Consider the following 14,345-nt stretch of genomic DNA (forward strand, 5'->3'; position numbering starts at 1 on the left):
ACCATGTCCAATGAATACACCAGACAGCTTTCTAGCAAATTCAATGGTTCCCCACCATAGGCTACTTCCCTGTGAATTTTGTCAGCATTCCCCTCCAATATTCTCTTCACACTAGCTTCAGTTCACTGGCTATAGACTTGTTCTGGATTGGGTCAATGAAGGAAAATTCTCTGTCATCCCTTGGGAGGCAGACACACACTTTCGAAAGAAGTTTGAATCCAGCCTTGGGTTGAGCTCCTATCTTTCCATATTAATTCCTTGTTTGTGTACTATTCCTCAGGCTTAGGGTATTCTTTAGAGATCTCCTTTATTCCCTATTAAAAATTAATTTCCAGTAAGTAGTTAATACTTATTTGTGTTAAACCTTCTCTGTTTAAGTGACTGAGTGGTTTCTGTGCCCTGTCTGGACCCTGACTAATAATACAAGGTGTTACTCTAGCCCAAGTTTCAAGTATTTTCTTATTCAAAATTTATGCTTTAAAAACTCAGTCCAGAAAATAAGATAATACGTGTTGAATCAGGGTATGTTGCTGAACTGAATTATTTTTTATTTGGGGGAAATGTCAGGGTTTATACCAAAAACCTTTAAAATAGAAGGTTATAAGTAGTTTTGTGTTAATAAAGGATTGCAATATAATTACATTAATAGAGTTAATACGAAGATCAAGTTAGAGAGTAAGCTATTCCTAAGGACAGAATAGATGAGTACTGAAAATTGTCAAACACTGAAGTTGGATCTTGGCCAGGTGTATCTCCCAGCACTTTGGGAGGCCAAGGCAAGTGGATAGCTTGAGCCCAGGAGTTCAAGACCAGCCTGGACAACATGGCAAAACAACATTTCCACACACACACAAAAATAACCGGGAGAGGCAGCATGCACCTGTAGTCCCAGCTACTCAGGAGGCTGAGGTGGGAAGATCACCTGAGCCCAGGGAGGTCGAGGCTACAGTGAGCCACGATCATGCCACTGCACTCCAGTCTCAGGGACAGAGCAAGACCCTGTCTCAAAAAAAAAAAAAAAATTGAGTCTTTTCACAGCTAAGCCAAGGTCAGTTTCACAATGACTTTTAATTTTTTGATTGAACTGCTCTCTCCTACCTGACACTGATATTCAAATAGAAATAAAAACACATTCCAATTCCATATCACAACCCACATTGAAATGATCTTCAATTTACTTGCCACATAGCAATATCTATTTGACTCAGATCCAGCAACAGTGCAACAATGATGAAGGACCAGAGATTGTTTGGAATTCCCCTTTTCCAATCCCCAATTCCTTATGTTGATTTGGATAAAATATGGATATGCCACCCAGGATTCAAGACTGGAGGTGCTGCTGGTACATTTGCAGATATCTGCCCTACCCTCACATACTTCTCTTCAGAATTGGAGAGAGAAGAGGTTTTCCTACACAAGATGTTCCCTTTCAATCTGTAAGCATGTCAAAAGGTCCCCGACATTGACTATTCAATAAGTCATTAGTCAATGGTTTCTTGCATACTCCCCTAGTTACTACCCCTCTTATTCTCTTTTTTCTCTTCATACGTTATTTGTTTTTATGTCTTGCACATTCTAGGAAATCAATAACTTTTCCTTAACTAACCAATGGTTTTAAGTTATGAAGGTTAGCAAATTTTTCCTACTCATCAAACCATAGAACCATATCTCACCTGCAGTAGATTTACACAGTAAGTCAATATAAAACCAAACATTATTATAAAATAGGTTTTCTTCTTGACAAATAATCCATTCTTAGGAGATAGTACGCAAAACACTGACTAGGAGAAATTTGCTATTTTGTTTTAGTTTTGATTTGAAAAATCACACCATGTGTGATATATGAAAATTTATCTATAAGAAATGTAGTGTTATTTGTGAAGAATAAATAATACGGGGTACTAACAGAATTGCATGTATTATTAGCAGATTACATGTGACATAACAAATGTGTGTGGAATGGAGGGAGAGGAATAAAATGAGACAGCGAGAGAGAAAGGATACCCACACATACTGGTCTATCTTGAGTAAGGAAAAGAACTCTGTGGTCAGAGTATGTAGACCCAAGAAGGTTACTCTTCTTGGTATGTCTCAGTTGCCTTTTAAGAATCCTAACTTACAACGTTTTTGTGAAATCACATGATATAATACACATGTAAAGAATTTACCCAGTGTCTGGCATTGGATTGTCTCTGAAACCTGAAAGCTGAGCTAATATTTAAAGTATTGCTCATTTTATCTGAGAGGCCTGTATCTGCTATACATTAATGCAAAATAGATTAAAGAGATTTTTCACTTATCTTCATACCTCTTCATGTAGTTCCCTCCAACGAGAATTAAATGTCTCAAGTTCCTCATTGATTAGCTCATCCATGACTCCGCCATCTGTTAGGGTCTGTGCCAATATGCGAATCTGATTTGGGTTATCCTCTGAATGTCGCATCAAATTTTCAAGTGACTGAAACACATTTGCAATAATTACTATTTCTCCTTTTTTTTCTAAATACATTGAATTATCAGCAAATGCTCAGTATCTTCTGATTTACATATAATTAAGTCATAATCAATTTAAAGCAAATTTTAATTGGGATTAAAAACACCACGGAGCATTTTTGCTTCAAAAAATAGGATGTCATTCTATATGAATCTTCACGGGGTTATGACAGTGTTGCGGACTGAGAACTTAAAACTTGATTCACAACCACCTTTTTCCTTGATGTCCCCTAACTCTAAAACCAGAAGAGGTAAAACACTAAATTTCTCAACTTCTCTGATAGCTAGTGGTGTCCACATGACACAATTCTGAAAAAGAGTACTCTCTCAAGAAGAATCCTTTTACCCTTCCTACTTTTTTGCACATACATGGCCTGGAGGTATAACAATCATCTTTGCACTGGGAGGCAATGACTTTGAGTGTGAGGTCCTTCATGCTCAGGAAGAGAGAGCAGAGAGTGCCTACTCACCTCATAATATGGCTGAACCATCCTCATCCCTGAGAAACCTCCCTTCACTATTCTTTTTGTGGTGAGAAAAGATCATTTTGTGAGCTTAAACCGTTGTCTGATTCTCTGTTACGTACATCCCAATAATACCCATCTCCTATACTGCTCAAAATTGACAAAGTTGCCTGGCTAGATAATATGATGAAAGTGAATCTCAGTGTCATAGGCATGCTAGAAAACAAGGGATTCAATTTCATCTTACTGGACCTCAAACATATCTATAAAATAAGTGATGGGCATATGTTCTCACAAATTTATTAAATCTTCTGTTTTCCTTGTTTTAAAAAAATGAAAATCTTCCAATACATATTTGTAATTTTTCCTGTTTATGTATTTTTCTTGAATTTTGAGCAACCTCAATACATTGTCTTATTAAGTTTCAAGAAAATAGACTTCCTAAATATATTTATATTAAAAAAATCACTATAACCTGTAAAATACTTTAAAAGCCATCAAATTTTTGAGTAGAACAATGTGATTGTTAATAATTTTCCTAATAATTTATATTCCTTATTACTTCTAACAAATCTTAATTTTGTAAATATTTATTTGCGAAATGGATATAAATAATTTTAATGGATACATTATTTTATAAGTCTTAAGAAAGTATATACCTTGTTAAATTTTTTTAAAGGTGGATGAAAAGCAACAAAGCAAAATTAAGGGATCAGTTATAAATATCTTGAGTTGCAAGAAAACCTAGAAGTCGTGCAGTTTTTCTATCCTTGATACGTGGTGATCTAGCCCTTTTCACTCAAAATGTCCTCCTGGATAAGCATCAGCAACACTACCAAAGAGCCAATTATATGTATGTATTTATTTATTTTTTCACTGTGGAATTGCATTTATTGGCTCCATTATCTGAATTAGGAACAATTTGAAATTATGACCACAACATAGAAATAAAAGATAAGAGCACTCGCAATTTTCCTCCTCCCTGCTTGTCTGTGTTGTGGGCATTGTGAGGGCCTCGTCTAAAATAGTAAATAGTAATGGGAAGGTTTGTTTCCCCATCTTTTCTAAATGCTCTTCATTATGGCTTCAAATTTTCTCTCTTTCCTTAACATTCCTTTGTGAACATGCCCTAGTTTTTCAGCGCATCACTGAAACTCTGAGAGCAAGAATTTAGCATGGTGCTCCATGTACGATTTGACAATTTCACAGGCTAACAGCATCATCCTATCTTCTGTTCTGGCCACTGTCCTTTTATTAATGTGCTGTAAGTTTGCTGCAACTTTTCTAGAACATGTAACAGATTGCTGATTCCCAAGAAATGTTTGGTCAATTAACTTCTCTGAATACGACAAATTTACAGTCATAGTTAGTCAGATAGAGCCAAAATTAAAGTCCACTGGAGATCTACTTCGTTGTATTTTAATATCTTTTCAGGTTTTATAATTTTCTTTTGAAAATTAGGAAGTTGGATAAAATGATCCATAGGTATCTGCTCTGATGTTCTGGGATTACAATTCTATTCTGTCTAAAGAAATATTTTACATTTTCTTCACATCTTGAATAATTTATGCTCCTTATTTTATAGATTTACAGAGGGGCTATACTACTTGTAGCTTTACGTACATATATTACATATTCTAAAACAACATATCATTACATATAGATAAGTCAAAAGTACACTAAAATGCATAGAGCTTGAATGATTAAATGTCAGAAGTTAAAGTCAAGTTTATAAATGCAAACTCACTTAAAATTTAATTATTGAAAGTCTCCAAAGTAAAACTTAAAAATGTACTTACATTTTATGAATACTTTAAAGATATATTTCCAATATTAAAGCATATCCATTTAATAACTCAAAACATTCGGTAAGGTGTAAATTTGTGATTTTAAGTAAGTATAAAATAGGTTCCAATTCAATACGTGCAGCTTTTAAACTGGAAATTATATTTCATATTATCATCCCGATTAGCCCTAAAGCAGTGAGTTTGTTTATTCACACTGTCTTTGCAGGTTTGTGGTAGATTTAATTAGGTGAAGCATCTATGTAGAACTTAGTGATATAATAAAGGCAAATTTCCTCTGTGAGAAGTCATTTAAACCCTTTGCAAAATCTTGTGACCTAGAAGGTTATTAGGGGGAACAAAGGCTTTATCCAAAGTACCAGTGCTGAGTGATAACATAGTAATTATACTCTCTTGGGTTGTTTTCTTTGGATTTGTCTTCTATTTGGTACTTGACCTCTTTTAATACTGCATATAAATTATCATCATTTGGCTTAATTTACAACTTACATCTAGCACCTCAGAGATTTCCTCAGCTCCGCCAGGAATGTTTTCAGTGGTTTTAAGTTTAAATTCTACTTCATTTAGCCACTTGTTTGCTTTCTCCAAGTATGACAATAACTCATGCCAACATGCCCAAACTTCCTAAGAAAGAAATATATATCACAGATTAAATATTATGGTAGAAAAGTAAATGTGAAATTTTGCCATTTCATTATTAAAACTTCTGAAAATATAACACTTTGTATTTTTCACCTTTACTTTGTAGCAGGTAATTCAAAATGCAGCTAGACAATTTCATCATCTAATACCTCTACAATTAAAAGTCATTAAGAAAACATTTTATTACATGAATAATGAATAAATTCAAAAGACAGTAATTTACTTTTTAAAATAAAAATAAGCACCAACATCGCAGTCTGGGAAACAGAAAAATAAAAGCATATGTAAAAATGCATATGTAAATCTAACTCCCTCACACATCACTGTTACCAGTATTCTGTGACCTCCTCTGAAATTTATCATATATAATTTGATAGTTAAAATTTAAATGAGTTTAACTATAGCTCTCTTTTCACTAAACATTATATCATACCATTTTCTGTATTACTAAGAAGACATATTTTTAATGAAAATCTAAGACTTCTTTAAAGTGGCTCTATCTTAGTTTAGCAATATACATTTTTTAGATAGACTACTTTTAGTTTTGTTTCTATTATAAATTTATGGTAAACATCATCGTGAATATGGACTATTTTTCCACATTCTTATTATTTCCTTGAGGTATATTATCAGAAATATTACCACTAATTCAAAGGTTTGATTATTTTAAATGGCCATTAATTTGTATTATGAAACTGATTTATATACAGAAGTACTCATAAAAAAGCAGAACTTTAAAATTTCTACAAGAAAATATAGAAGAAAATATTTCTGACTTTGGCATAGAGAAGAATATCTTAAGTAAGACATCTTGTAAAAAACTGACCATAAGAAAAAAGAGATGAATACATTTGACTACATTAAAATTAGGACCTTCTATTCATCAAAGGACACCATCAAGTAATTGAAAAACAGACTCAAAATTGAAGAAAACAATTGCAACATCTGTAACACATAAGAATATGAAAAATGCCAGCAAGTCAAATAAAAGATGAATAACCCAATCGATAATGAAAAGAAAACCTGAACCAAAATCTTAAAGAGAAATATGTATATACATTAAACATGAAGATATGTTCAACCTCATTAGTAATCAAGGACATGTAGGCCAGGATTACAATGAGATACCATGTTGATTGACACAAATGAGAAGTTTGACAATTCCACGTGAGAGAAGATATACATGAACAAAAATTTGTATTTATTGTTGGTGGGTGTGTGTACTGGAATGACCATTTCAGAAAACAATTTGTTATTCTCAATAAGGTGAACATTCACATACCCATCAAGACAACAACTCCACTTTTTGATATTTGCATCCTCAGAGAAACTGTTTAACATGGATAACAAGACTGTTACAACAATGATCATTTCAACCCTTTTTGTAGTAATCAAAAAAAAAAGGAAATAAAATAATGTCCACTGCAAGGAGAATGGAAAAATATACCGTCATCTTTAAACAGAGAATACAGATGTGACAATGAAAAATCTCATCAAAAAGAACCATAAGAATGAATCTCAGACACAAATATGTTGGGTGAAAGACAAAGCCCTAAAAAAACTATATTATAGTTTACCATTACTGTAATACTGAAATTAAGCACAATTGTTTTTTCACTCATATGTGTGTGGATTTTTTTAAACAAAGGAATAACAAAGGTAGCTTTCTAGATGGTGATTTATGTCTATTGGGGAAAAGATAGGAAGATGCAAGAGAGGATAAGAATATAACAATGGTCATTTTCTGTTAGCTTTGTAACTGTTGAATGAACCTATAAGTACAGTAAACACAATGCAGCAATCATCACCACTTACTACCACCTGCCCCCGCCTCACTACCACCAAAATTAAAGGCTTGAAAGGAAGATTTATTTCAGAAGGATCTAAAAAATTAATCAGATTTCCCAAAGTTCTGTATGTTCATAGCCCTTAGAATGACACAGAGTATTCGATCTCTATCTGATGGAAAGTAGCAGTCTCACCTGCTTGGCAAACGTACCAACCTTTCATACCTGCTTGATATCTTATGTATAGTTTATTGCAAAAAGTGAAATTAAGTGTTTTGCTTTAAAAGGTGATAGAAATCTAAAATCTGGGTCATTTCCAGCTCCTGCTGGACTACAGGCTGTCTTCATTCTGGGCAAAGATCCCAGTGGGAAAATATAAATATCTTCTTAAATACCCGAGGGTACCTTAGAGCTTTGAAGACAAGGAGACGTGATTGGTAATGTGTCTTATTAACTTGGGTGCAGATTGAGGTAATGAACTACCTTGCTGATTTAACTGTCAGAATGGATGGCCTCCTCTGTCCTCAATGCATCTGAAGGACACAGCTGGAGAGGCTGAATGTACCAGCTTTACAGGTCACCTTTGCAAAATAAAATATAGTCTTGAAGCCCGAATTGGAGCTAAAAGCCACTTAGAATAACTGTTAAGCTTAACAGTTTGGAACTTAAAATTACTTTGAAATCAAAGAATCCAAAGTGGCTTTGAAGGAAAGTACAAATAAAAAACTAAACTTCTGTTCAAAATAGTAGATGGAGCTGATGAGGTAACTCCCAACATATCCTGCTTCAGTTATATCAAAATACATGTTAAAATACAAAGGAAACATTTTTAATTCATAGCTGATCTGTAAAACATGTATATAGAACCTCAGGTGTGAAAAAGAAAAAGAGGGAAATGAAAGTAGAAAGTGGAAAATCAAGCTTATAAAAATACTGGCATATCAGAACAGGGTATACGACATCAAAGCTAGGGCATTTAACACTAACTTGAGATGGGAAATGAGGCAAGCCAGGGAGATGGGAAAGAATGAAGCAGTGTGCCATCCACCCTGTAAGGAAGAAGTAGAACATCCCTAGCCATTGGAATATTGTGATTTAGCAAGGACTCTATTGTTGGGGGATTTTGGGCTGAAAAATAAAGATCCACCCATAACAAACGGAAACTTAAGCTTGTATCACACATGAAGGCAGAGCATAAAATCTCTACAATCCTGATGGCAACAATACAAAAACTCAATAGCCCAGAGCAAAAAAAAGACAAAAATTCCAGTAAAGGCAATCCCTATTATAGATGAGCTCGCAAACAAACAAACAAACAAACAAACAAAAACCTTACTAGTCACATGGGAAAATTCACTTCCACTAGAGGGAGTCATTAGTTGTAACAAATGGTAGAATCCATACCTTATGACATAAAGATAATAGAACAATTTTGGAGAATTGTACAACAAATATGCGTAGCCTCATGGTGTATGTTTCCCATAGAGTTTATTTGCTTGAGACTGGCAACTGGAATTCACACCTAAGTAAAAGGGCTTGGTTGCCTACATTTCATTTTGGGAGATCATCTCTTTCTTGTTTTCACAAGCCCTGGTTTAAACAGAGAGAGCTGACGGAGATTTGAGGGGAGTGAGGTGAAGAGAGTTTGAATAGTTAGGCAATTCTTCTTTCTCACCCTTTTATGGGGATAGGTAGGGTAAACTCATCTGGATCATTTGATTTACAGGATCTAAAACAAAACCACTCATCTACTGGGTGGATATATTCAGGAAGGGGTGGTTGGTATTCATTTCCTGTTGAGCTGTTGGTATGGCCAAGAAGGAATCAAAAACAACTCTTTCAAATTTCTCATTCCTGAAAGGTACGGAGTATGGGTACTTCCAGTGCCCATAGGCTCTGAGTTGAGATATGGTAGGTAAATTAGACTCCAGGGCATCACTAAAGCATTGGTTAAAAAGATAGAATATTCAAGAGCATTTTGTGTAAAGCTGTTGACAAGCGTCAGCCTGAAATTCTTGTTAAACACTACGAGGTACTATAAAAGCCTAGGAGATCTTTTTTGGGGGGTTCAAAGCTCATATGAATAAGGCCAATCTGGATCCTCAATAGAGCAAATCAAGTCTATAGAGAATGAGCCAGGTCAGTGGTGATAATATATAGAAGAGGGACAACAGACTAGGCATTATAGATGTGTGTGGGTTTTAACAAAAGGGAACAGCAATTGTGAGCAGCCAAAAAAGGACTTTCACATGAAGAGAGTATTTTTCCCTCTTCACCCTCCCTTATATCGACAGTAGATCTGTATCCAGAAACTGGGATGGAGGAGGAGACTGTGAGACCATTTATTCTCACTCCTGCCTCTGTATAAATTGCTGAAGCAACAGATTAATCTAAACTTGTGAAATATTTGATTAACTTATGATATTTAAATTTAAATTAGAGTAAATTTTAATAACTAAAAGTGAATAAAAAGTAATGAGATCGCAGAGAAATATTGTTTAAGAAGCCAACTACCAGGCAGAAGGTGAAATTTGACAGAGTTGGGTGTAGTTATTGGAAAAATAAGATGGTGTCATGTTTATTACTCATTAAGTTGAAACATTTCAGTCAAACAGATGGCATCTGTTTAAGTTGTTTAAAGGAATACATAGAATTAATCACAAAAAAGAAGAAAAACATAACAAAGAACAGATTTGTGAAACAACTCAATAAAATATTGAGAAATGGAAAATATGTTTTTTGAAAAAATATAAACACACATACATAAATGTAGAGAGATAAATATATATACAGATAAAGATGAGACTATTTCTCTATTGAAGGATAAATTACGCCACAGGCAGCTGAAGTGAGAATTTGAGAGTTGGAAGACAGATTTTAGAAAAGTATCCAAAATTGAGCAGATAGAGATAAGAATATAGAAAATATTAAAGGGAAACCAGTAACTGGAATATAGGAAGGTGATAGTCTTAATAGCTCTAAGAAAGTTTTCCCTTAGGAAGGAATGAAGAGATTGGGAAAAAGAAAATCTTCACAAAGACGATGCAGAACCACTAAAGAAGTAACGTATCTGTTCTAATTAACACACCAGGTGACAAAGTATAAATGAAAGCAAATTTACACACAGACAAAGTTGAGTGAAACTGTAGAAGACAAAATAGGGTGAAACTGCAGAGCAGATAGGACAAAGAGAAAATTTAAAGGTACCAGAGAAAATGATGAAGAAACAATAACTTGACAGCAGATTTCTTAAAGGCAAAAAATTTCAAAAGACAAATAATATTTTCAGTGTGGTAGGAAAAAAAAAACCTGTCCTTACATAATTTCCTGCTCAACTGCATCATTATCCAATACTCGGGGCAAAATAAAGGCATTTTCAATATGTAAAATCTGAACACATTTGCTACTCACACTCAAGGAAAGAGCAAGAAAGAAACTGAATACAGAAGCAAAGCGAAGAACAAAAGGCAAAACTGGTCACAAAAATTGGGAAAATAGCATCGGTAAATCTAAATAAATATTATATGAAATAGTTAAAACCACAGCAGCAGCAACAGCAATTATATGGACTAATTTGGGGGAAATAAGGTGAAAATGAAATATGAGGCAACAATAACGCAGAAAATGGAAGAGGTAGGTTCAGAGTTAAACTATGCTAATGTTTCCACCATATTATTGTTAGAGAGGTATAGAGAAATATTTATAAGATAAAATAAAGTACATATTCCAAACCAGCGAAAAAGGACTAAAACGGAACTCAATAATTTGATAACTTCAATACGAATAGGGAATGTTAGAAATGTTATTATACATGAGAAGGAAACGGAAAAATAATCCAATAATTGGTCTTGAAAAGTTTGTTATTAATACGAAAACTTAAAAAAATCCCTTTGGAAAATGTACTCCAATATAAATTTCTAATGAATCACGGAGTATCATTTAAAGGAACAACATGAATAATAGGGAACAATGATGCTTATTTAAGGACATTAAGAACATAAGAAAGTAATAGTAGGTGTTTTATTTAAACATTGACAGAAAGCATTTCCTGGGTACAAAAAGTCCCTCCCTATTGTAACATGTTAGTGAATTAATCGTGGCTTTCTTGAGACAGGTACAGTGCCATCAGATCCCTTCCCTTCCCATTCTTTGTTATATTTTATATAGCACTCACATAACACTGATACATAAGATACGTCATTATATCCTCAGAAACTGTAATATTTCCTGACATATAGAAGGCACTTTTCAAGAGTCTGAGTAGTGAATTGCATTTAAAAGGAAAGAATAAGGATGAGTAAAGAAGAGCTTAGAACTGGTAATGGAGAAACTCGGATCACATTTTACAATGGGAAAATGATAATACTGTATTGGGAATATATGGGGTACTTTAGCTACAAATACATTTTAAAATATTTTTAAAGGTGTACTTTATTATTGATCTGAATCGTATCTGTCTTTAAATATCAAACCCTCAACATATGAAGCAAACTAAATAATGTTTTTCAAAAGTAAAGAGGTACCTGAACACTTTATTAACCATATTCACCAAAATAACTCAGTCTGTGTGAGGGAAGGGGGCTTAAAGTCCAACTCATGTGCAATGTCTGGCAGCATCAGCATTTGTAGTGGATAACGTTTTGTGCCCCTTGGCACAGTATTTTCATAAGAAAGGTCATAGCTTATTTTTGATGCAATTACATGGCAATCATTTGAGGCACCTGCTTTCTTTACCTAAATTCAGATAAGCATAATCTAGACAGTAAGACCCATCCATAAAAGTTAAAGCAGAAGTTGTGATAATACATAAATATAATGCAAAACATCAAAAAATATAGAGCTGGTTAGGTAACATGTCTAACAAAGAACTCTATGGGGCACGGCAATTACTAAAGACAATTGTAGTAAAAACATACTTCCCTACAGAATGCTTTTCCCCTAAGATACTTAAATAAGTTTATGTACATACAAAAATAAGAAAAAATAAAGATCATTGTCTATAAATCTGGAGAAAATTTATAGGATTTTATGACCTAATAAGAGTAATAAGAATTAGAAGCATAGCTACTCACATATATTGAGTACTAGGCTAAGTAGTTTAAAGAGAATAGCTCATTTAATTTTATCAACAACTTATGAATTATGTATTATGTCTAGTTGACAGATTGAAAACAGGTTTACACAAGTTAAGCAAATGGCCCAAAGTCATACAACTTATAAGTGCCTGAATGAGGAATTCAAGCCAAAGTTGTTTTACACTGATATCCATGTTCTTAACCACTATGCCTCACATATGACCATGTATTGACATATCATTCACAAAGACCAAGAAAAGCAACTGACTTCCAAAGTCTTGCATTTCCCATTCAGCCTAGTGCAGAGCCACTGGTAGTTGGTGGTTAGAGTTTCAAGTTCCTTTTTTAAGGCCTCTTGTGCTACAGGTGGAGCTTGAGCTATGACACTATTTACAGACTCAGTAAGGAGTTTCACTTTCGCTTCTTTTTGTTGGGCCTCTTCTTTAGCTCTCTGAAAAATAAAGAATGCTCTCTTAATAGCATGAAAATAACTTTACATCCAAAATGCATTTCTATGAATCATATAATTTCTTTCTCACAACATCCCAGTTAGAATGAGATTTACAAAAATAAATCTAATATGAACTCCAGTCTCTTCCATAAATTTAAGTTTAGTTGAAATTGGAAAGTTAAAGAAATAATTTATTATAAGAATACAACAGATCTGTAACAAGAATAGACTGAAAAGTAGTCTGCATGGGGGTATGGATTTGTGGTCAAATATATACACATTGATATAAATACAATTGTTTGGAAAAGGCAAGAAACAAATATTTCAATATTAACTAGGTTAAAAAATATTTGGCAGTCTAGAATCGAAATCACTTATAAATTACTTGGATGAATAATATTGAAACCATCACAAATATCATTATTTAAGTCAAAGGATACTTAACATAGAAAGGTCCCCTTGATGCTATATTTAGGAACATATTTTGATAAAAGAAAGTTTCGTTCAAGAATTGAAAACACATGAGAGAAAGAGAAACCAAAAAGGAGCTGCTGATATCAGAAGCTGGCCTGACACCCAGCTATGCCTTGGTCTTCTCAAGTGGAAAATAAACTGTTTCACAGAATTTCAACATTGGAAAAGGCTACTTTGTTTCCATAATGGATCAAGACCATGACAAGATCATTCCATAATCATGTCGGAATCCAGACAAAAACATCAACATTACCCAAACCACAAAACGCCCAACACTCTCCTATCCTGGTTAATATGAACGAAAGCTGTTTCTTTATTAATTGCAACTTTAGCCTCATTCTGGTCTTCTCTCCTTCTGGACAAGATACGATACCCATAGAGCTATCCCTACACACTAATGACAAGCAATCCAAAGTAAAGCTTTTAAACCCTCCCTCAAATCTCCAAACACAAGCACAAATCCTACAATGTGTTTTTTTTTTTTTTTTTCATCCACACGTACCCCCTGGCCTCCATGTTGTGTATTCTCCCTCATTGCAAAAAGTAATGAACCCAACTTGTTCAGCTACAAGAGAGCTGGTGGTGGTCTTCGGTTCGGAGACATTTACACTCCTTAGCTTCAAATGCGTACATGTATTTTAGAAACACACACACACACACACACACACTGTATCTTTAGTCTGTGTTCCTCCAGGGGTCAAACCTGACATTAGCTTTCAAATATAAGTAGTTTATATATGTGTGCCATGTGAAAGAAATTCTGGTAGCTGAATGGGGAATTGAGACAAGAAAGGGAAGAGACATCCATATGGGCATACTTATTAATCCCAGCAAACACTGTTAATGACTGGAGTTTAATCCTGTTAGAAAGCCCTGAGAAATATATGCCTGCGGGTTATCCCATTCAGGGGTGAAGAAATTGGGGTATTATTTCTGTATCATCTTCCCTAATTGTTAAAGGCTGTTGGGGAAATGTTAATTTCCCAGTACTTGCAAGCCTACCACACAAGTGCAAAAGTGGGATTCAGTGGCCACAGAAAGCCCTCAAGTAAAGGAACTCAGGTTCTCTAATGTAGAAGTTGGGCCTGCGTACAATGCGGTGGTTAAGGTAAGGGCTTATTGGCAGGACATGGATAAGGTCAGCTATAAAATGC

General features: G+C 34.3%; 1 protein-coding gene across 14 annotated transcripts in view; it reads right to left on the minus strand.

Moving 5' to 3' along the window:
- Positions 1–14,345, minus strand: part of DMD (dystrophin) — a 2,616,526-nt gene that overhangs the window by 1,316,252 nt on the left and 1,285,929 nt on the right. For all 14 annotated transcript variants that reach the window (XM_063804906.1, XM_063804905.1, XM_063804907.1 and 11 more), the window contains 3 exons: positions 12,535–12,717; positions 5,252–5,386; positions 2,309–2,458 (listed from right to left, as the gene is read on the minus strand). In XM_063804906.1, the coding sequence (XP_063660976.1) occupies positions 2,309–2,458; positions 5,252–5,386; positions 12,535–12,717 (468 nt within the window). The remainder of the gene's footprint in view (positions 1–2,308; positions 2,459–5,251; positions 5,387–12,534; positions 12,718–14,345) is intronic.

Source organism: Pan troglodytes, chromosome X, assembly GCF_028858775.2.
Source record: "Pan troglodytes isolate AG18354 chromosome X, NHGRI_mPanTro3-v2.0_pri, whole genome shotgun sequence".
In the NCBI taxonomy this organism is placed as follows: Eukaryota; Metazoa; Chordata; class Mammalia; order Primates; family Hominidae; genus Pan; species Pan troglodytes.